Source organism: Manacus candei, unplaced genomic scaffold (assembly GCF_025592945.1).
Source record: "Manacus candei isolate 608988 ecotype Guabito, Panama unplaced genomic scaffold, ASM2559294v1 h1tg000041l, whole genome shotgun sequence".
NCBI lineage: Eukaryota > Metazoa > Chordata > Aves > Passeriformes > Pipridae > Manacus > Manacus candei.
This window is the reverse complement of record NW_026138089.1, coordinates 7,549,232-7,573,740: the sequence shown is the minus strand read 5'-3', so window position 1 is coordinate 7,573,740 and position 24,509 is coordinate 7,549,232. Positions and strand designations below refer to the sequence as shown.

Here is a 24,509-nt window from a genome sequence, read left to right as displayed (position 1 = left end):
AGTGTCCCAGGCCTCTGCACACATTTTGCAGCTCATATGCTGATCAGCAGTGAAGAGTTCTGTCTTCCTTAATGCAAAGCAACTGAGCAGTTTCTCAGGCCCAGATGTGAGGAGCTTCTCTGCTACCTCCTTGCAGTGAGGCTGAGAGCCACTTCAGTGAGTACTGTTTTGTGATAAGAAAAGAAATAAGTGCCTGGATCTTTTCATGTCAGAAGAAAAGCAAACAATTCAATTTCCCCAAACACTGTCCACTGCTCTATTGCATTGGAAGAAGAAAAATTTTAGAAGGAGATGCCTTGCAATGAGGTGCTTGTCATGACATGGAATGGAAAGATTTGGAAGACTGGTGGAAAGCTCAGAGAAAGAAAAAGAATTTGATGGACATATAAAAGAATAAAGCATTGATTTGAATATTTTTAAAGTTGACATAAATAGTAAATAACTTTGCAATGTAGTTTCAGTGGGAAGTTTCCAGATGTAAGGTTTCTGACTCACTGTTTTTTAGATTTATTTCCACTGTCTCATTTGCACATGGAAGACTTTAGCTCTGGGACTGCCTGCACTCAGTCACAACTATTGCTGAGAGTTGTGTAGAAATATCTGAATTAGCTTTTAAGTAATTTGCTCAGAGGTGCTCTGCACACCGAGAGGATACAGAGCTCAGCACATGCTGAGGTTAATGGCCTCCAGTGAATTCCAGCCTGCCATGACTACCTTGGTACCATCCCTCAAATTACCCACATGAAAGCCAGCTCTAGCACATTTATACGATCTGTTGTGACTGCTGTGGCTATATATTCTTTGTAGACTAGCTCAGGTTAGCTGGGTAAATCAGGAACTTGTCAACTGTTTGAAGGGCTTTTTCTGAAATCCTGGTTTGTGAAGTGAAATAAAATAGTGCCTGAAAATTGTTCTTGTGCAGTGTCTATTAGATAACCTATGTGGATATATCCCACTGTAACCCAGAGCTGACAGTAATATATGTTTCTGTTATCAGCCTCAGCAGAAAGAGTCAGGGAAGAATGAACACATCATATGGACTACCCTGTAATGCCAAATGCAGAACTGAAGAGGTTTTGTAGTGTGAGACTTACCTTCCTCTTCCAGAATTGGGTCTGTGGACAAAAGCATTCACTGAATGTGAAGCATGCGGATCCAACAATTTTCACAAGCGCTTTAAGGCACAAAAAAGTGCATCTTAGCAGGGATTCTCCTTCCTTGAAACGTTGATAGGATTTTACCGGCATGACTCCTGTTACATTCAGCTATAGTCCCACAGCTGAAAACTCCCATACCACTTCAGAAATTGACTACTCACTGTTTGAGCTCAAACTGTGTCAATGTATATATAGAGAGATGGCTTTAGCTGTACTTACTCCAGAGACTTTTCTTGCTATGACTCTTTCTGTAATCACCTGAACCTGGCAATCACTGGAGTATTTATCTTGTGAGGCCTCAGTGGTATTTTACTGAGGAAGAGCTTTCAGTTCTGAAATGTTGCATGCCCATTTTTATCCAGGTTATGTCATAAGGCTGTACTCTTGCTGTATTCCAGTGCATCTTCTCAAGGAAGAAAGGGAAACAGCTTAAATATTGATGTACGAGTTCATGTTACTTTGTTCATTTATATTTGTGTGTGTGCCTGCATGTGCACTTCTGGAAATAGGCAGCAGGAACTAGGGAAAAATTGTACTTTTTGCTATCCGTAGTGCTTTCCTGCTGATTCCATTCAGCATTGCCTCCATCTCTCACCTGCTGTAGGTGTGTTGTGTCTCCCCCAGTCTATAAGATACTGTTGTCGTAAGTCATGTTGCTTACATATATTTGTCAGATACTTGGTGATATTTGGACTGAGTTATATCAATGGGAATGAGAGTCCTAAAAAGAATTTAGGCATCTAAAGATCTCTTCAGGTTTTTCTCTGGTTCTGTAAATGCTTTTGTGACTCTTAGCCTTATTCTGTTGATCACAAATGTATATTGATTACACAGAATATGATTCCGAGTCTTAGATGCACCAGTAAGCAACCAAAACCATTGCCATATTCCTACTGGGAGAAATGGCATTCTCAGCAAGCTAAGTTATTATACATGACAGATGAACTTTCAGAGGATGTTGGTTTTAACTTGATGAAGCAGAACAATAATTTTGTCTTTATTTGAATTTACCAGCAAATTGCATCAGTGCAAAGTACCATACAACTACTACATTTCTTGAGAACTCTACGCTTATGTTGTTTTTTGGTTTTTTTTTTAATGTTTAAGTTTTGTTTGTTTGTTTGTTTAGTAGGTGCAATTTTGATCAATGAATAATAAGTGACATATGCTTAATAATCTACATTGGATTGTGTTGAACATTTCTAAAGAAGAAGGAATTCTCTGTTTACTGGACATGATTATACTTAGGCAGTCAGGGTGATGCACTTGACAGAAATCCCATAGAAAGACAACCTTATAGATGAAAGGCATCACTCCCCACAAAAAAAACATCACCGTGATTTGTAAGCCTTAGGGTAACTATGTCGTATTGATGCCAAAAATATTGCCTCCTCTGACTAAGATGTTAACACACTAATGAGATGATGATATTTAAATAGATGAAAACATTGGTTTTGTCCAGAGGCAGAATGATAGGGAAAGAGAGAAGTCCTACCTAGGTGCTTGCAATAAAGACTACCTGTGGTCTGCCTCCTGCTTTCTTACAAGAATCTTAAGCAAACTCCGTAAATCTTGAGAAATTTCTCATCAGGGTTTGGGCTATCCATTATATAAGTCCTTGCAAACAAGTGTGCAAGCTGCACTGCTTCTGGAGGATCCCTGTGGCTTAGAGGAACTTTTCCAGTGCATCAAAGCCGCCTTTCTCTTCCTGGCCCAATATCCATGGTCCCTGGCCACAGGACTGGCTGAGCCAGCTTTGATAACTCCAGTCTTTATCCTGTCTGCCACACTCTGAGCAGGGAGGAAGCTACGATGATGAACAACTTACTCCTGTCTAATGACCATGGCCAGCTGAGGTGTCCCAGCAGCAATTCATCCTTGCTGTCTGACTTACAGTGATGTGCCTGCAGAGCCATGAAGAGATGGATTGGCAACGTCTTGAAGTGGTAATTCAGGCACCTGTAGTACTGCAGCTGCAGAAGCAGAGCCCTCCATAGGGTTAGCTCTGTTTCAGGTCTCATAAAGACTGCTGGATGTTGGAGGCTGTTCAGTTTGGTTGGGATAAAGGGTTGCTAAACCCCCAGCTGTCTCCAGTACTGGCAATTAAAAAATCATCTACCCTCTACCCTCCCCTGCTGTCCTAAGGTATGTGTTACTGGTGTTTAGGTCAGCATATGGTCTTTGTCCTGCCCTCACCCACATTTCGTTCACCTCCTTCATTTGAGCTCAGACATGAAATCCCTGCCCCACAGATGACAGGATTCTCAGTCCCTGGTGGGATCACTGCCTCTCCCCTTTGCCCATTGGTCCTGTTCCTGGATCCCTGCTCTATCTCCACACCCAGACGGGACTGATTTTAGACTTTCAAAGTCCTGATCTGTAGTAAGGGGAGAAGGGGAGTTTGGCTCACCTTTCTCCCCTGTATATGGAACAAAATAAAACATCCGAGATGGTGCATTGGCACAAGGGACAAAGGGAGAAGGTAGACAAGAAATACTATGTGTAGAAAAAGACACAAGATTCCTCACAGATCTGTAAATATCTTGCCAATATTTTCACTGTCATTCCATAAGATGGTTCTACCTCATTATCTCTTTTTTGCTTTTGCATCTCTCTGCTTTGTTCACAGTTCTCTGTGTGTACTGTACTTTAATTTACCTTACAAAATCCCTTAATAAATACACATATCAAAGAAAATTGGCAAGTGCACAGGTATAATTTTAAATCTCTTGTATGATTATAATATTCCCACTAAGGACAATTTAGCTATATGATTGAAATTAATGTGAAGAGAAAAAGGCTGCCAGGTGCAACCTAGAAACTCGACACCAAAAAATACAAGGGTTGGGATGAACTTGAGGATACAGATATGATTAGTTGCATTTAGGATGATCTCCAGGGCGAGAGTACAAGTAAATCTTTTCAAGAATGTATGAAATGAAGGCGGATTTCTGGCTGTGTGCTATCAATACTGGAGAATATTTAGCAAAGGCTGGAGTTAGAAGCTGGATGGGACTCAAAGGTACTTCTTTCAGCACTCATCACTCCATATGGAAATATTCCCGTACATTGGGATGGGTTCACCCCCTCTGGAAGCTGACAAGGAAAGGATTCATTCTCTAGCCAGATGGCAACAAGATCATAGACACTTTGGTACAGGACATTTGAGACAATATGACACAGCAAATTCAGGAGAATATTCTGTATATTCAGATTTCTTGTGGTTATGGTGAGCAGATGAGTGTTGAGTTTCTGTAAGTGCTAGGTGTCCCGAGGTCACAGGAGGTGTATGACATTATAATGTCAGGGTTTATCAAGAAGGCAGTGTATCAGAGAGTCCTGTTGACCTTCTGGGGAAGCAGGGAAAAGAGAGCTGAAGGGAACAGAAGTGATATCTTAGCTGTTTATCAGAATACCAGACATCTGCTTTCTGGTTGATTTGAGCATTAGCTGGTTTGGGCTTGGTTTGTTTTTGTTTTTTTTTTTCCCTAAGTCCTTTCAAGAAACAGACTTTTTTCTTATGACTCAAAGATCACTTTGATTATCTTGAATTTGCCCTGAAAGGCATCTTGTTACATTGGAGGTGACAAAAGGAAAACTAGGCGGAGAAAAAGATTTAATTAAAAATTATACTTTGCTTAATTTTTTTACAGGTAATGTCAGCTCTTTTTAGATTTTAGGCAGTAAGGTCAAATTAAAGTTTTCCATTGCCTTTGAAGAATTTTAGATTGTGTTCTCAAACCTTGGCTATACTTCACAGAAGTTTACTGCTTTCATTTTAAATGAACAATTAAATTAGGAAAATCTTATCGGATGGAGTCTGTTTTAGTTTAAAACCATTACCCCTTACTATATTGCAGCATACCCTGCTAAAAAGTTTGTTCCCGTCTTTCTTACAGACCTGCTTTAAATATTGAAAGGCCACAATAAGGTATCCCTGGAGCCTTCTCTTCTGCAGGCTGAGCAAAGCCAACATACCTTTCCAGTTTACAGAGAAGGATGTTGTAGAATACTGTATCAAAGGCCATACAGGACTCCAGATAGGTGACATCTGTAGCCCTTCCCTTGTCCACTCATGGAGTTGCTCCACCATGGAAAGCCACCACTTCAGTCATGCAGGACTTGTCCTTGGTGAAACCGCGCTGGCTGTCCTGAATCACCTCCCTGTCCTCCGTGTGCTTTAGCGTAGCTTCTACAGGGATCTGTTCTGTGATCTTCCCAGGCACAGAGGTGAGGCTGACAGGTCAGTAGTTCCCAGGGTCTGCATTCTCCCCTTTTTGAAAATGGATGCAATGCTTCCCTTCTTCCAGTCACCAAGAACTTCACGTGATTGCCATGGAGAGTATCATGGAGAGTGATTTGGCAAGTACATCAGTCAATTCCCTCAAGATTCTGGAATGCATCGAATCAGCTCCCATAGACTTATTTATTTTCAAATTCCTCAGGTATTCACAAATGTAATCTTCTCTCTTTTTTTTACTGAGTTTGCTGAGTTACTGTTCCACACCTACCAGTAGAACACAAGCAAAAGACACTATGTAATTATATAATTGAGTAGGGAAACGGAGGGAGGTGTTTGCTTTTTTGTAAGATACAGTGCTCTACCATGTACCTACTCAATGTACATCTGGACTGCAGTCTGTGATGTGGTAGCATATTTCCTAACATATATAAGCATATTTTCCTAACATAGTTAAGCATCTTTACCAGGTTCTGCTGGCACTCAGGAAATCTCATGCTTGCATATGAAGGCTTTTGCAAGACAACACCCTGATATTAAAGAAAACTTGACAAAGAGCATGGGAAGATGCCAAGGCACTCAATGCCTCCTTCACTACAGTCTTTATTGTCAAGAATAGTTTTCAGGGATCCCATACCACGGAGACCCATGCAAAAGTCCAGACCAATACAAACTCAGTGGAAAAGAATTAGACTACAAAGCATTTAGGCAAACTGGACACAGACGAGTCCACATGAACACATAGGACACACCCACAAGTAGAGCGTGGTGCTAATAACATGAGGGTTGTGGGTTTGATTTCCATATGGATCATTCACTTAAGAGTTGGACTTAGTGATCCTTGTGGGTCCCTTCCAACTCAGAATATTCTGTGAAAGTGCTGTGAAAGCTGGGTGGTTGCATTCTTAATTATCTTTGAAAGGTCATGGCAACTGGAGGAGGTTAGTCATTATGTGTTAAAAAAATGTCACGCCTATGTCTAAGAGAGATAAGGAGGAGAATACAGGAGCTACAGGCTGGCCAGCCTTACCTCAAAGCCTGGAGCAAATCTCTTGAAGCCATTTCCAGGTGGCTTCAAGATGACTGGTGGTAGTCAACATGGATTTATGAAGGGCAAATAATTCCTTACAGTGCTAATTGCCTTCTATGAGGACTTGAAAGGCTTGATGAATAAGGGGAGAGCAGTGTGTATCTCAGCTTTAGCAAGGCTTTTGACACTGTCTCTCACAACTTGGAACAGACTAGCTAAATGGGCATGGAAAACTGACTGAATTGCCATGCTTAAAGGGTTGTAAAAAACTGAGCAGAACAACACACTTCATTGGAAATTAACAGCCTCAAAACATATTACTGTTGGAATTTTGATTCCTAAAACCAACATGATTGTTTCTTTGCAGGTGGGTGGCCTAGCACTCAGGAAGCTGACAATGTACTGGGTTTGAGTGGGCTCATTACTTTTTCTTTCCATTTTTCAAAAAAGAAAGTAGTACTGTTTCCATCTTTTCTAAATCAATTTCAGATCTAAATATGAAACTAAATGTGGGTATTTATATTCTCTGCACTGACTTTTTTTATTTATATGGAAAATTATGTGATTAAAAACCATAATGGGGAAAAGAAAGAAGAAAGTACTGGTACTCAATGTTGTACCACCTTTTTTGTCACTGAAATTCAGGCATTTAGCATTAATCCTTGTTGATTCAGTTGAGAACCCCTGTTTATTTCATCACGCCTAAAAAATCAAGGAGGCTAATAGACAACTAATTAAATATTAAGTCCCCATTCATTCTGCTACACATCAGTGACTGCTGAATACCAGCGAAGGAGGTGGGAGGGAAGAGAATATAAACAGCTGTTTAATGAAAGCTGTGTCAAGCTGGAATGCATATTGCTAAAATATCTGTTTGTGGCAAGCCAGACATCTCCAGATCAGGTGCACGAAGTGTTGTCTAAGTCGATTTTCAGTGGACTGGAGTCAAATGTGAAAAGTGGCCCTTGCTGGGAATTTCAGTGGCAAGCCTTTGCCTACAGAGTGGAGTAAATGTGGAGAGATAATCTTTTAATTTTAAGTCCTGGAGGAAGGGAGAAGGGAGAAGAGGAGTGGTTGCAGTGCTAAAGTATATTCTGTGCTGGTACTGTGCATAAGAAAAAAGCCCTCACTCAACTCTCTCGTGAATCTCTAAATGCAAGGATGTAGTTCTGTGTATTTGTATAACAACTTCCAATGAAACTAGGTTAAGTACATCAGTGTTGATAAAGTTTTCTTTTGATCAAAATTAACATGATCTGTTTGGGAAAACTCACTTTCTACTTGTTTCCAGCCACATCTGTACCAGATTGTACGGAGGCTGAGGGATCTGTACTTTTGTTTCAATGTATATTGCAACATTTTTATTGCATTCCACAGGTCCTCCAGTAAACGTTACTTGCAATATTTTTATCAACAGTTTTGGATCAGTCACAGAAACCACAATGGTAAGTGCTATGATGTCATTGGCAAGAGAACAGCAATACTTAATATATGTCATGAACAAAACCTGTCAATTTTTCTATTTATTGTTCAACTTGCAGGTCCTCCTGTAAATGTTACCTGCAACATATTTATCAACAGCTTTGGTTCAATAGCAGAAACTACAATGGTGAGTGGGACTGGTCATTGAAGCCATCTTGTGAAGGAGTGGGATGTGATGTAGAATAGGGATACTCAGGACGTGGAGACATTGACTAAGTTATTAATCTACTAAAAACCTACAAGCTGAATAATAATAATAATAAAATAAAATAACAAAAATTAAATATAGAATAATTATATAAGAGATATATGAATTACTAAACTCACCTATCAAGTCCAGATGCACCTAAATAGGAACCCCACCATAGTCTGTCCTAACTGTGATAGCAGCAAATATAAGTGTTTGCAAACCTGCTTTCTCAGGTTTATTAGCACTGAAGAGACAGAGGAATGGCTGGAGCTCAGCTGTGGGGCTCCCTGCCAAGTACTCCGTGTTCGAGTGTGTTTTACACCACATGCTGAATTATCTGCTGCTGCAGATAACAGTCTTGGTTAACTTAGATAAATCTTTGTGAATTGCAGCCGCATCACTAACTGAAGTGAATGCAAAACATGAATCAAATGGCTATAACATATAGGTGTAAGACTTAGGCATTTTGAGGTTAAATAGGTACTAGGAAATTACGGGATTCCACCTGACTGAAATTTCTATTTTGACTGAATGCAAAGAATACACTCAGTCAAAAAAAATAAGAAAAAAAGCACCAAAATGAAAATGCCAGTTTTAATTATGATAAATCTAAAAGTAAACAGTTCTATTTTTCATTTCAGCATGAGATTATGATTTTAATTTAGAATTATTAATTTAGGATTAACCAAATCAAGCTAAAAAAATGAAAATTAAAATTTTAGTCCAATTTTTTTTTAGTCTAGAAGACTAGCAGTCTATTATCTTTTTTCAATATTTGCTAAGAAAAATAAGAACTATTCTTCTGGGTCCATTTAGAAAGATTCTGAGTTTTGAAATCCTCTTTTTCAAAAATGAACAAAAAAGATCAGTTGTTTATTCAAGCCTACATACACCTGACTATGGGGGTTAGTCCAGAGAAATGTTTTTGATGGCTTTCTCATCATAATGTGATAAACCCATAATAAATATTAGGTGCTCATATCTATGGGACTTTTGAAGCAATTGCGAAGTAGTTTCACAACTGTTTTCTAGGTATTCCTACGCAGCATCCAGATCTTTCTGAATTTTCTGAAGCCAGAGGCAATAAAGATGCTTGGCTTCCTGTAGGACTGATATCCTTGTAACTAAAAATGAACTTGCTACCCACAAAAGGACTTGAAGTAAACCAAAGAACTATTTTTTTATAAAATGGAATAGATCCTGCCTTGAAGAACAGATAGTTAGCCCAGTTTATGTATTTTATTTAATATTCACTTAGATTCAGTTGTAATTCCTGTCATCATTTCGGAAAGTGGTGCCTAAGGAATGTAGAAACATAAAACTTCTGCTCCTAAATAATTTTATTTAAAACCCCATCCTGTTACTTAATATTTTCTATAGATAAAAGGCAAGTTTTTTCTAGGCCAGATTGTTTTCTAAAATAGTGTGGGAAAGACTCTACTATAGTTGACAATTTGTAACATACATAGCTATAAAACAAACAGATAAGTTAATGCTTTAGAGTATTTATCTGTAATATTTTAAAAGCACCTTATAAGAAAATTAAAATTAATTTAAAAATGACAAGGAAAAAACATATCATGGTGTAACATAATTATCAACAGACTTCATTTTCATTATTTTTGGAAAACTTCAATTGTTTTTCCTTTGTTTAAAGAATTCTGAGAAGATAGCCATGAATGTAGCCTTTTTACCCAGCCATGTCTGTTGGTCCTAGTATGCAGAGCCATCAGCATAGCATTAAGTAGCAAAAATCCTGCACGTTACTAGCTTTACAAGATGGCATTCAATGAAAATATTTGCACGACCTAATGCTGATTGCATTAATTAGACTCCTTCATTGCTTTGATTAAATCCCCTCATTGCATTTTACCTTCTATCAAATATGTTAATGTGCACCTTTCCAATGTTCATTAACACATTTTGCGAAAACAACCAAACATTCAAGTAGTTGAAAACAAAGACTCTTGGCTTTCTTATTTTGCTTTGTTCATAATATCTGCTGAAAGTGTGGAAAGATTTCTCTATGATGCTTTTCAATGGTTTGATATTGATTTTCTTAATGCTGTCACTTCTTTAATGACTATTGTGACTAGTTTTAGCAGTCTACTCTGAAAGCCAGACATCAATTACTGTTCCATCTACTTTGCCTTTCTGAAATAGATATAATCGTGGTAAAACTGTTGGCATCCCTTGTGATAAATAACAAGTTTTGTTTGACTCTTAGGAATCGTTTTTCCCTATAAAATGCTCTTGATGGTTTTGACATAAAACTAAACGATTCATTTAAAAGCCTGGATTGCAAATTCAATGGAGACACTCCTGTCTCAGAGGAGAGGAATGCTTAGTGAAACCATGTATATATACTGAAGGGACATTATCAGAATATAACTTGGACGATCTACAGCAATTCATTGGAAACTTGGGAGATGAAAACTTGTTTAGAGAAGCTTTCAGTAGGAGAAATTAACATGGAAAATAGGATTACAGTCCCAGACCTACTAAATTCAGTAAGCCAGGTTCTCAATAACATTATCAAGAGTATTTGCTGTTTTCTGATTAAGACAGAGAGCAGGATAAAATTCCTTCCTGTGTGAAAAGCCAGCACAACTCCAGTGTGCAGCACACTCTTCTAAAACTAAACCTTTTAATTCAGAAATAAAACAGGATTTTGTGCTGGTTCACATGGATGAATTCCACAGACTCTTCATGAGTTTTAGTCCCAAAGATCTAGAGAAACGAAATGCATATATATCAGTCATTCTGCTCTATAATGCACATATGGGACAGTATCCCGATAGATTTCTTTTTTCCTGCAAAAGAAATGTTTTTCTTCCATATTAGAATGATATATATTATACCAAAATGAAAACAGGGAAAAAAAGGCCAGAGTCAAATAATATAGTTGGAAATTTTCTTCATTGATTCATCTTTCATGTAAGTCCTAACTTGCAGAGAAAGAGAAAAAGATGATCCTGAGTAACTTCACTGCATAAAGCAGTAAACTCTGTATCTATTTTTGGAAGCATTCACACATGCAGTATTCAGCAGAAAATTCACTGTACAGCATGACTGCTGTCGAGTATCACAGATGAGTAATCTGCATCAGCCTGGGCAGCATCCCAAAGAATTCAGATGTTCAGTGTTGCTAATGACCAGGATTTTTTAGCTATCAGCTGTAGGAGAAGCTAAGAGAGTTTGTACATTGACAAGCTAATTGTTAATTACAGAAATGACTAACTGTGAGGACATTATTGTTGTCATTATGCCCTATAATCAATGACTGACACTATGGAGCAGGTTCTCTGTTGGGGTGAATGCATCAAACTCCAGTTGTGTTTTAAATACTTATGTTAGCAGAAAAAAATTGCCATTCCTTTATTTTAAAAGCTTGGCTGTGGCTGGCTGTATGATACTATCTTCCAACTAGAAAAAAACCTAAACTGTAATTACAAATAAGCTTCTTAGATCCTGATAATTCGCATGTATAGTTTTAAATATATAAAAGGCTTCCACTGAAGTAATTGAGGACACCTTGAATGCTTAGGTGCATAGGTAACCAAGTGCTTTTCTGTTGCATGGCCTTGAAATAGGTCATTAAACCACTACTTTTCAGTTAGCATTCCTATTTAGTCTTTTTGGTAAGCCCCTTCAATTCATGGAAGACCAGCTAAGTCGGCTGTTTGTCTCAGACACCTGACTCAACTTCTGGGAAATCAGTGCTGTTGGAGGGGAAGATGGGAGGAAAGCTAAGATCTAAGATAAGTGTCAGTTCAGAAACAGAAAGTAGCACTGAAGAGGGAGGAGGGTTCCCCTGCACTGCCCTTGCCATAGCAGTGCCTGAGAACAAAGGAATCCAGAGCTTTGCTGAACCTCTGGGCAGTGGATCTGGATTTGGATTTGCTGAAAGATGATTTCTGTCTACATTCTTATAACATAAACTAAGTACATCTCTGGATTAAGTCCCTAAATCTTCAGATAAAGCTACTGAAACTAATCAGATTAATATTCTTTCAGTATGTTTGTATTACTCTGACCTTATGGCTTGAGAACAGAGGAAAGCTGTTTATCTGAGTTGCCTTAAGCTATTGCTAGCATTGGTGTTGCAACTGAGATGGAATCTTTAGGTCCACACTCCTTGTTCAGAGTGGTGGTGCTGTCAGAAAGAATTTGTAGAGCAGGTGTACTCCTGGTTGTGTAGGAGTGCATTACTACAGTCCACCCACTTCTACCCTCAGGAACTTGCAAAATACACACTGTAGTCTGCCTCAGCCCCGTGTTGTTCTACCATTCTCCAGAGAATTTTACTTCAAAAGACAGTTACAATGTTAGCACAGGAAAAGTAAATTCAAAATTCTGCACATGATTAGGTCTGTGTGTGTAAACACACATCCCTCTCAACTGCTCGTACTGAAAGCATAGGAGGGAAAAATAATGCCGTTTTTATGATGTGTATCTTATATTTCCATTTTTATTTCTCATTAAAAAATATATATACATATATATGTAAAACCTATCAGACATAAACAACGGTTTCAGTTCTGTTTTGTTTTTAACAAGGCTTGCAGAAGGAAAGCATCGGTGTGATGGCTCTGATATTTATGAAGTGACATATTGAAAAATGTAATTTAATCCAATTGGCATTATTCATGATTTTGGTATAATATATATCATCGTATGCAAGCTCTTCTATGAACAAAGATTTTTTAGACTTCTTTTTATTATCTAAATCACCAACCATGGAGGTTCATTTTATCATATATTTCTGTATAATTTACTGATTTGACTTATTTATGATTTCTGTATCATGGGGGAAAAAATCCCTGTGCTTTCCATAGGCTTCATTATATATCTTATTACAAAGAAAAATTAAAGGCAGTTGCGCAACTAGTTGTAGAAGTTTTATTCTATCAGCAGTTGCTGATGACAGCTCCTGCCTTCTTTTCTGCAGAATCAAAATCAAGTGCTTTCCTGGATTTATGACTAAGCTGTCCCATATAAAGTTTAAGACACATATAAAGACACATATAAATTTAAAGACACATTAGAAACATAAGACACTCAATTTCTAAGACTGGGAAATAAGGAATAGTGTGCTTATGGATAGTGCATCCTTACAAGATGTGATGACATTTTATAAGCTCAGAACTGCAAGTAGCTATTTGATCTTTAAGTATCTGAAACAAGACCATCATAAAAAGTGCAATATGGGCTTTTGTAAGTATCTTTAATAAACAGGCTATTCTTGAGACCACTCTCAGGTCTGTCTTGCTTTGATTAGTAGACATTCCTGTTTTGATTCACATCTATGCAAAACAACAAAATGAAAATGAAAAGAAAAAAGGAAAAAAAGTCATACTCATAGCAAGATTGTAAAACATCAACCGTTGGGTTAAAAAACTGCATTAGTTTGGATGTCAGAAGTGTTCTATCAGGGCAGCAGCACACCTCCCTACCACCCTACTGGGCAAAGGGTGGGAAAGCTGAAGCTTGGAAGGGCTTGTTCACAGAGTCTGCATATAGGACAAGCTGCTGCTCCAATCAGAGTGAGAATATTTATCTACATTTCAAGAATAATAAGTTCTTTAGACTATGCAGTTCAGTTACTTAACTAAACCCAGGTCAGCTCATACATTTTCCAAGTCAAAAGCAGAGTGCTGCCATTTTAGTGCACTGCGGTTACCATAAAGCAAATCCTGAATGTGAGTGCTTTGTACTGTCAAGAGAGTTATTTGATTAAATATTCCTTCAGATAATATAATCAATATTAATAAAGATTTTATTTTTAGAGAAAGAGTAGATGTATTTCTAAGAGGGTGTTCGCAAGCAAATTAAAAATAGTAATTTCAGGTAAATATGCTATGAAAGCAAAGAAAACTGGGGGAGATGACTTTGGAAATTTGGGATAAGGAGAATAAGCATCTACTTCTTTCCATTCCCTCCAGAGAGTTTAGCCCCTAAATACTCTTTACACACTCCCTGTTAATAACCAATTCTTGACAGTGTTAGTGTTCATTCTATATAAACCTCTAAATAATTTCTGCCTTTCCCAGTTGTGACTGGCAGACCACTGAGCAGAAGAATACATTTAGGCCAATTTTAATGGGATGTAGAGAGGGAGGAGTAAATGAAGAAACATAGAGAGAAAAGCATACAGTAGATAGAAAAAGCAAACAAATAGTAAATAAGAAGTACTGATTTAATTTCTTCTATACAATTTTGGCTTCACTGGAATTAGCAGCTATTCATGAGTACATTAGACATAATTGATTTGCATATTGGAAGCAATTTATTTAAATTGCTAGTTTCACAGAATATTTGTTGAAATTGTATATATCTAGCTGCAATGCTTTTTGACTTTCTAAGCACCTCTGAGTTAATTCATAGAATTTGAAAGAGGGTTATATTTGATATTGGAGGTTGCAGTTAATGTTTTTCTACTCACTAAAGGAATTTTGATTTGGAAAATGTACCTGTTGGTTTAGTACAGCATTTTGACAACTTTATTTTCAAATGACAGCTCTAATGTTCAAAGGATAACACAAATGTTTGCTGTAATCCTGGTACTGTGGTAAATCTAAAAGCATAAAGAAAGCTAAAGCAGGCTTCCAGTTTTGATGGCTTAGTAACCTTTTTACATGGCATTTCTGTAGGACTACAGAGTGAACATTTTTTTGAGACAGCAGTGGAATGACTCACGTCTGGCTTACAGCGAATATCCTGATGATTCCCTGGATTTGGATCCCTCTATGTTGGACTCAATTTGGAAGCCAGATTTATTCTTTGCCAATGAGAAGGGAGCAAATTTCCATGATGTCACAACAGACAACAAGTTGCTGAGGATTTCTAAAACTGGAAAAGTGTTGTACAGTATCAGGTAAACCAATTAAATTTACTTTTTTTCTCTTCATCCCCTTCTTTCTCCTCCCTGTTTTTCTGGATTAAATGTACATATTTAATTTTTTGTATTCCCATGTGTACAACTTAAATGAGACTTAATCATATTAGGGTGGAAGGAAAATTTGCCCATGTTCCTTTGCTAAGCTTTTACTTTTCGCAAAATAGTCTGTAAGTGGCACAGCGGTACTTCTTAGTCTTGTTGAAAACTTGAGGCTGTCTAGAACTTTAATGATATGCCTGAATAATTCCCATTAGTGTTAGCTCAAGTCACTACTCTTACAAAGAGAGGAAATCAACTCTGTAGTCTGTAGGTTGCAATTTAAAAGTAAAGGGAAATAGTATTTTAAATGACTGCTCAACACTTTAAAAACATGCTTGAATGCAATAGATTTGATGCGCATTGTTTGTATCTATTCACTGGCTAATTGTTTGTACCTATTCACATTTAAAAATAACTGAAATTATGGAAAGTGGTGTGTTTTTTTTTTAAACTAAGTGCATTGAAGTGTGTGTCATGTGACTAGATTAAGGCTGAATTAATAAACACTGACAAAATATGATTTGATATGACCTGATGAAATGGGAAATATTCAGAGAAACAGAGTTGTATTCCACAGGCATAAACAACAGCAAACAGTCTGCAGTATTTATTTGACATTCAGCTTACGGTGAGACGCTAATTTGCTGAATCATGGCTGGGCTTCGCGAACGAAGATTTGGGAAGGCTCTATCCACATTTGTTACACACTGGTGTAACAGGCACGCTGGTGGCTTATGAGGCCAATACGAGACAGACATATCCGATTGCAAAAGGCAGAGTAGAAAGACTCCTTAGATGGTGTATTCTGCAAGACACGGTTCTTTCTACATTGCCTTTTCTCCTTGAGAGTGATCCGGCGTGTGTTCTCAAAGGAGACAGCAGTGTTATAGATGGTGTGTCTCCAGGCCTCCCGATTGGAGGCCAGAGTAGACCAGTTATGGTGATCAATATGGCCAAGGCTGAGATGTTGTTTCAGGGAGTCCTTGTATCTCCTCTTCGGGGCTCCTCTCTTGCAGTAGCCGGTGGCAAGTTCAGCATAAAGCAAGATCTTAGGGAGGCGGTGGTCCTTCATCCTGGAGATGTGCCCTGCCCAGCGCAGCTGTGTTCTCATCAACATGTGACTGCTGCTTGTTCTAGAACAGATGTATTGGTCACATAATCTGACCAGTGGATGTTTAAGATTGTTCGGAGGCAGCGTTGATGGAAGCGCTCTAGGAGACGCAGGTGGTGGCGGTAGATGACCCATGATTTGGAACCATACAAGAGAGTAGACAGCACTATGGCTCTGTAAACACTGATCTTAGTACTTTTCTTCAAGTGTTTACTACGCCAAACTCTTTTGTGCAGTTTTCCAAAAGCACTATATACCTTTGCTAACCTGTTGTCTATCTCTCCGTCAATCTTACCATCCGAGGAGATGAGGCTACCCAGGTAATTAAATTGCTGGACTGATTTGAGCTCTGATTGGCTGATGGTGATGTGGGGATGATGGGGGACTTCCTGAGGTGCGGGTTGATGGAGGACCTCTGTCTTCTTTAAGCTGACTTCCAGCCCAAAGAGCTCAGCAGCATCTGCAAAGCAGGATGTTAAACGCTGCAGAGCTGCTTCTGTGTGGGCAACAAGGGCGGCATCATCAGCATAAAGCAGCTCCCGGACAAGATGGTTTAAGGTCTTGGTGTGGGCCTTCAGTCGCCTGAGGTTGAATAGACTTCCATCAGTATGATATCAAATGTAGATACCGTCCTGATCATCGAGGTCTGCTGTGGCCCTTTGGAGCATCATGCTGAAAAAGACTGTGAATAGGGTAGGAGTGAGAACGCAGCCTTGTTTCACACCATTCTTAATTAAAAAGGGCTCAGAAAGTGTGTTGCCATATCTAACTTGGCCGTGCTGATCCTCATGGAGTGAAATGATCATTTTAAGGAACTTGGGGGGACAACCTAAATGTTCCAAAATCTGCCACAGACCTTTTCTGCTCACAGTATCAAAAGCCTTGGTGAGGTCGACAAAGGTTACATAAAGACCTTTGTTCTGTTCCCTACACTTCTCTTGCAGTTGTCTGAGATAATTGCTGAATATAGGTAGCCAAAGATGCAAAACGCTCTATTATTGCTCTTATGATTGTTCAAAATTAACTAATTACTGCTTCTTATTTGTTCTTTGTTCCTAGGAATGCTTCTTGGCTTTTGCCTTTCTAGCACTGCAGAAAGTAAACATGACTGTATTTGTTTAACAGGTTGTTTAGTGAATTTACTCATCTGTAAAGCAGATTAGATTTGAAGGCAGTTGTTTCTGATGGGGCATTCTGTTTGTGACCACATTTTCATTAGAGGAATTATTATTGATCTAGGCTCAGGATAACTGTGTTCTTTGGGATGTTAAATAAATAAGTATTAGGATAGTACTTCCTCCATTTACATAATTCTTGTGGAAATTTCTTGATAAGAGCCCAGTAATATTTGGATGAATTGAGTGAGGTGGAAAGCAAATGGTTACTGAGCAAGGTTTTAAACTGCTGTACCTGAACAGTTTGAGAAAAATAATGGGATACAAGAATGGAACTAGCACTAGCAGAGTGATACATATGCTGTCACTTACAAATATTTTCTGTTTCACCCTGAGAAAGAAATGAATGTATATGTTTGTTTGAATGACATCAGACACCATCTTACTGGAGGAAAGAGTGGAGTTGGGTGCTGTTGTGAATGCAGATGGATAATTTTCCTGACATTTGCCCATGCGGCAAAAGTAATATTTTGAGCTGCTATATCACATTTGTAAAGTTCCCACACCTAAATGCAAATTAATTGGAAGCAGAGTAAGCAATATTGCAACAGAGCACTAAGCAAAGCTCATTGCTTCTCATTTGTGTGTAACAGAGTAACAGTCTTACCTGGCACCTGTAACATGGCATATAATTTTTTAGCACTTTAAAGAAAACTTCCAAAGTATGGAAACTTGAAATCAGAAGGAATTAGAAAAACTTGTCTTTGTTCTCTAGATACTGGGCTAGATACATCTGTGTTATGTCAGTTATGCTATGTGTAAACAAGAATAATTTAGTGATTGGTTTCAGCATATTAGATATGGTCAGCATATTAGGAATGTTCTACAACTACCATTTTCACTACTGCACCAATAGCACTTTGCCTACCATCATGATATTTAACATTTAGCATTTAGTGTGCTTTAAGTGTTTAAAGCACTTCACAAACACGTCTGAGATGTTGCAGTGTCGATTGTTTTGTCATATTTCCAAATTTAATAAAATCAAGATCAGGTTAATCTCTCATAAATACAAACCATTCTGTGCATAAAATGAGATAGAACTGCTCCTGGTAAATAATGGGGAAGAAGCAAAGTGCATGTATTATATGGGAATGACATCCCTCTTCCCTATATACTGCACTGAGAACATGGAAATACACCACGCAAGAGACTCTACTTTGTGCTGTTGAATGCTCTGAGGCCAAACTTGCCCTTTGTGAACACAGTTTGGAAGGTCACCTGGAACTACAGCTCAGGGTCCATATTTTACTAAAACAAGACATTTGATGTAGGATATGGGTGCTCAGATAAGTCATTAAAAGGTGAGTGAGGGTCTGCCCTGTGTGTTACCTCTACTGCAGTGCTTGGCTATGGGAATTGTCTCACCCTGTGGTAAGCATGAGGGTCTTCATCCTTCTTTCAGTGAGGCATAAGCCATCCTGCATTTATTGGTGATGGTAGGCATGATGTAGATTTCCATCATAGTTTACTTTATAATAATTAGCTACATTGCTCATACTTGCAGATTCCCACATCTACATTTAATTCTCTGGGAGTTGTTACAGGAAACAAAAGGGTTGTTGATGGTTGATGTACCCACCTATGAATCATAAGTTTAGGAATCAAATGCCATTTTTAGATGTTTTCTGCATGCTCAAATGACTGTCTTGATATTTGTTTTGATCTGAGATAGCATGCTATATAAAACCTCAGTCTCTATATCTGGATAACTGGTCTAAACCTTTGAGTGCTGCAGGAAGAACTAGAACCTTGTGGAGGGAAGAACCCAGCACTACTTAGTACTACAAATATATGCTATTGCCACTAGAGATGTAGCAACAGCTCTTAGAGGCACATGTATTTTGAGAAGTCAGCAGTTACAGGAAAGTTATATTCAGCAACCAACTCCACTTTAGTCAAGATCAGTCTCAGTTGCACTCTCCAAACTGTTAAGTAGCTATAACTTCTATTTTAAAGCACTCTGCAGGAGCAGTCAACACCAAGGGTTTGTATAGCAACGTTCAATAAAATTAGTTTGTGTTTATTTTGTATGCAGAAAAAAACAATGAGAGCTAAAATCGTAATCTACATAATGTCACCCTCTAGATACTTGTGACTCATCCACTCCCAACCCTTGACTGATCTCTGCATGGATTTTGACGGGGCTTATGCACTTGGAAAGTGTGGCAGCACTGTGTGATGATACTAAGAATCCTGTTCTAGGCACTCACATTCTGTATGACACCTGTATTTTGCATCACATACACCACTGCACTGGTTTTATGTTCCAGGGACAATGATCATATCTGCTCTGGCCCATTGAGGACACCTGAGACATCAAGAAAATGCTAAATAAACTCACAGGAGGCTTCACATTCTCTCCAAGCCACCCATTTGTGGTACCTGATTCCCACAAATTCATTTCAGGCTGTCAGCCAGCTTGGAATATTAGCATCTGCCTGAAAGCTTATTTTAGCAAAGTGATAGAAAGTGGTTTTATTTAAGGTTTGTGTACTTTTTTTCTGCATTAATTGCCTCCTTCTCTTTTTAATATTTTCAGTGCATCTCAGCCATATGAGATTGATTCAGAAGGTGATATAAATCAACTGTAATGTTGATCCATGGCACTGAACCTAGAATATATTGGTCAGGAAGGTAAAGGCATTGTAATGATTTTTTTTTTTACCTCCTGCTCCAGAAAACACTCCCAGTTGCCTAATAAGGTTGTAGAGCTGTGCTCTGAATTGTGATGCCAGTGTATTTAGCCAGAAATAGTTACAAAGCAGATTATTACTACATATTTTTAAAATATGAGAAAATTCACAAATTACATTTCTTCTCCTATTTTTGCTATTCTTGTTCAAAGAGCAATGAATTACGTAAGAATAATTTTCTCAAGTCTTTCAAAATATCCGTTTTTCTGTCTTTGTTTGTCTTCACAGTGCCAGAAGTGTTACACTTACACAGACAATTAGTTCGTCACGGTTTCAACAACTGACCTAGTTTTAATTGTAAATGTTACTATGGACGAGGACAGAGTGTCTACTAGAAAGCACTTCTTTGCTGTAGGGCACCAAGAAACAGAGAAAGTTCAAGCTATTGGGTTGCTCCATTTATGTAGCTGTTCTAGGAATGATTACTAGCCACTCCATTTCAGCAACAATTAGCTGACAGGGTGAGTTGGCCCATCCAAAAGCCCTCATCTGCTTATGCAAGCCAAGGGAAGTATCTGTGCAAACAGCACATTTATTTGCAACACCACCTCCCACACCAGCTGCCTTACTCAGGAGTTTCCAAAATCAGCTGTTCCTAGTGTGGCCATAGTGCTCAGGGAGAGAGCACTGAGTCAACTCCCTCCTGCACCCCCATGACCCCACACACCACTTTGTGTTATATTAGGAGTTATGACTACCATGTCCATCATGTAAATAATCAGAAGAAATCTATAGCACTTTTATAATGCAGCTTTTCTGAGTGAAACTTCCGTGTTTCATAGTCTCCTCTCTACCCATATTTTTTGCTCTATGGGAAAGAAAAGCAGATCAGGGAAATACATAGGTAGCACTGCTAGTCCTTCTACAGCAGACTACTCATATGGCAAAAAGTTCACTATCCTTCTGAAATATGTTTTTTTTAAATAAGATCAGATCTTGGATTTTTTGTGTGGCTACTGCAGAATATGTTGCCATGTTACGCTGAAGTTAGGCGTAGGTTTTCTAAAACATCCATGTCATGGCACAGTCTAGCTTAGCAGAGTGGTAGAAAATGTTACGTTCTACAGCTCTGTGCATTCTCTGCTTTAATTTGATGACTTCAATTTTATTTTACAATCTAATGTTGGGATTTAAGAGGATTTGGACTTCACTAGCAGCATTGTCTTTCCATGTGACAGATTAGCAGAGGTGGGAGCAGAGAGATGTTTATCGTTACTGACACAGCTGTTTACTTATTAAACTCTGACCTCACACAATCATATTTATTACCTCAGGTCCTATCAGAATAATGCTGGTATTGACAAAGTGGAGATTTTCCCTTGGAAGTTAATGTCAATCAGCACAGGGTATTTTCCTTGAAAACTATTTAGTTCTTGCATTGGCAAAACTTCACACTATCCCATGCTAACTGCCCTGACTTTCCAGAAGCATAAAATAAACCACAAAGCATACCTCATATACCTCAAAGTAAATTTTCCACATTTAAAACAAACCAAAACATCAATGCAGAAATGCTAACTGAAATAGAGAACATATCTAAAAAAACTTTAACAGCTATTAGCTACAGTAGGCAGAGGTCTTATAGTACTACAATCACTAAACTTTATTAGACTGCACGATGTTACTGGGTCACAGTGACTTCCCAAATTGTGGCTGTATGCTATGTGAATCCAGTGAACTTGACAAATTTGTCTTTCCACGGGCATGATTACAATAATAACAATGGTTTCAGAGGCCAAAAAATTACAGCTTTTTGTGAGAGAAGCAGCCATTCTCATTATGGCTGAACCCAATGTCTTTGGATTATCATTAGCTGCTTGCTTTTCACCCTTCCTTTTTCTTTCCTTCTTTCCCTTATTCCTGCCTCTCCTTCCAGCTCCACTCCCCTTCCTTGCAGGGTCTTTTAATTAAATAGGCTCAGATTCTTCTCATCCTTTGGGATTGTTTCCTAACACTCTCTTAACTGCATCACCCACTCTCATCTTTCTCATTCCCTCCCAATCTTCAAATTCAATCTGAGGATCTAGGGCTGGCTTTCTAATATCTTTGCTTTCCTGTTGTATCTAAAGTACTTGGTTTTAATAACAAAAAATGAAATCTACTAAATAAATAATAAAGCCTAATATGGGTACTTTGTTATGCAACTAACACAGCTATTGTGAAAACCCCATTAATCATGCTGCTTAAGGAAAGAATAATTTACATTTTAATGACACAAAATTAGTTGTTTTTTCACTTCATAAGGTATTTAAAGCAAAGCAGGGATATGGACATTATATCTGAGCATGTAGTGCCTTACTTCTTCCTCTCATGCCATGCACATCTCCAGCTGACACATAAGAGCTCTGGAGGTGAGGTAAATACAAACACAAGAGGAGAGTTCCATAGACTGAAGGACAATGCTGCTAGGAGAACAAATGGCTCTGAACTGGTCATAAGTAAGCTTAAAGAGGAAGTTATAAAGTTTACAGCTGTATACACCTTGAATTCCTAGAACAATATTCCAACAGACATGAGGACGCCCACACACTAGATACCATTAAATGAACTTTGATAATTTTGAAGGGGATGAGATGATGTGACTATGGAGGGTAGCAGATGATCAGAGTTTATGGCCCAAGATGTCACTTTTATAGCCCTATATTCCTGAATCTCAAATAAAAAGGAAGACTTTGTTCTAAGTAAAAAAGTGAAAAATGCTGCTGGAGACCAATTTGTACATGTGAAGTTGTTCTTGGCTGGCAGGATCAAAAAATATTGGCAGGTGGTTACTTCTGGATGCCAATGGGACAGTTGCATAGCCAAGCACATGTCTGCACTGGCTCTCCTTATGGGTATTGGCAATGCCTGTCCTTGACTGCTGGTGATCAATCACTTCATTTACCTGTTGAACTTGCACTGGAGCAGTTAAAGGTTAGGTGTAAAATAATGCAGATGCAGGAACCCTTTCTAAATGGTACAAAAAAGCATGTTTTCCTAGAACATGGTTCCAGGGCTGAAGGTCTTTTGCCAATTGAATTGCAATATGTGGCTTCGAACAGAGATGTTATAATGCCAGGAAGAAAGCAATACCATACTAAGCACACACTGCAGGAAAACTAGATAGAAAATGACAGAGGAGAAAGGAGAGATGAAATACTGTTCTTCATGGAAAGGAACAGGTGGTTACAGAATTTAACTGTTACATGCAATCATACTTGAATTTAATTTCATAGATTTGTTTGAGCAATAATTGGAAAATCATTTGCTGGCAGCTCATGTGCTGTCTTTGTGTATCTGCAGACAGTGATTGCATTACAATGAGAAGTGGGATGCCTGTAATGAGAAATCCACCACCCTGCTCTCTGCCAGCTCCTGTGTTGTTAAGCAGTACATGAAGCAAAGCAAAGCACTGGAGGGAGGGAGACCACGCTCGGAAACAGCAGTGCATGAAACTCCAGTCTGTAGCTCACATTTAGCCATAGCAGAGAAGGCTCCGTGTCTCCTCTAAGCTCGACTTCAGCCTGTTCCCATCTGACAGAAATGAAGCTGCAGAACATGACAAATATTAAAGAGGAATTCCAGGACTCCTCAAGAAAAAGGGGAAAAGCAGTCAGTTTGACTGTTCTATTTAACAGGACAAAGCCTGTAGACTGTGAAAATTACCAGAATTGACATTCAAAACGATGAGTCAGGTCCCTGAAAAAATAATGAGATGGACTACAAAATGAAAAGCCCTTTAAAAGAAGAATACCACTGGGAATTTTAATTTTTTTTTTGCCTTCTGATATATGAACAGTGTGTGTGCCCTTCTCTCAGGCACAGATCACCCAAGAGAGGGGGCTGGGAAGACTATAAGGAGATTTTAGATTCTCCTCCCTGTTTCAGTGCCACTAGCCTGAATGGCATTTGCTCCTGTGTCATGCAATGCTGTCATGGTTGCTGTGCAACTTCATCTCCCCTGCCAGTTTAGTGGGGAACTTTGTCTGCTTTTGCTTAGGTAATATTTTTATGGTTTTTTTCAGCAGCTACAAGTATCAGGGATTTAATCTTTCAAAGAAAAAATGTACCACTAAAAGTATTTTTATCTTTATTGTCAGCTTAGAGCTTTAAGAAAAATACCAGCAAACTTGCAATTTATGATAACATCTTTAGATTTAGCAATACTGGGAAAAAAATCCTACTTGTCTCACTAAATCCAGCACGGGGGGGTTTGTACAGGTATAAGTCTTTTCATAAAAATGGCACATAGCCAATGCCAGCAGTGATCATGCATGTGCTATTTATGTTCTGGTATTTGAAACATAATGTCCTAGATTGTGAAATCTCCTTGTCCCAGCAGCTGAGGTGCAGATGGGTGTAGTGTGGAAGAATGAAGGGATAAGAATAGAAACAAAATGTTATTTTTGACACCATGCCTACTCATGGTGAGGCATTTATTGCTTTTCACGCTAGTGAGGAGATAATCATGGGGGTTTTTTTGTGTAGAGAAGGGATTTTTACTCTTAT

At 38.5% G+C, this 24,509-nt stretch overlaps 1 protein-coding gene across 7 annotated transcripts in view; it reads left to right on the top strand.

Moving 5' to 3' along the window:
- GLRA2 (glycine receptor alpha 2) overlaps positions 1-24,509 on the top strand; it is a 128,451-nt gene that overhangs the window by 17,062 nt on the left and 86,880 nt on the right. For 4 of the 7 annotated variants that reach the window (XM_051794967.1, XM_051794965.1, XM_051794963.1 and 1 more), the window contains exons 3-4: positions 7,805-7,872; positions 14,753-14,976. In XM_051794967.1, the coding sequence (XP_051650927.1) occupies positions 7,805-7,872; positions 14,753-14,976 (292 nt within the window). Of the gene's footprint in view, positions 1-7,804; positions 7,873-7,968; positions 8,037-14,752; positions 14,977-24,509 lie in introns of all 7 variants that reach the window. The other 3 variants (XM_051794966.1, XM_051794964.1, XM_051794968.1) reach the window with 2 other exon arrangements.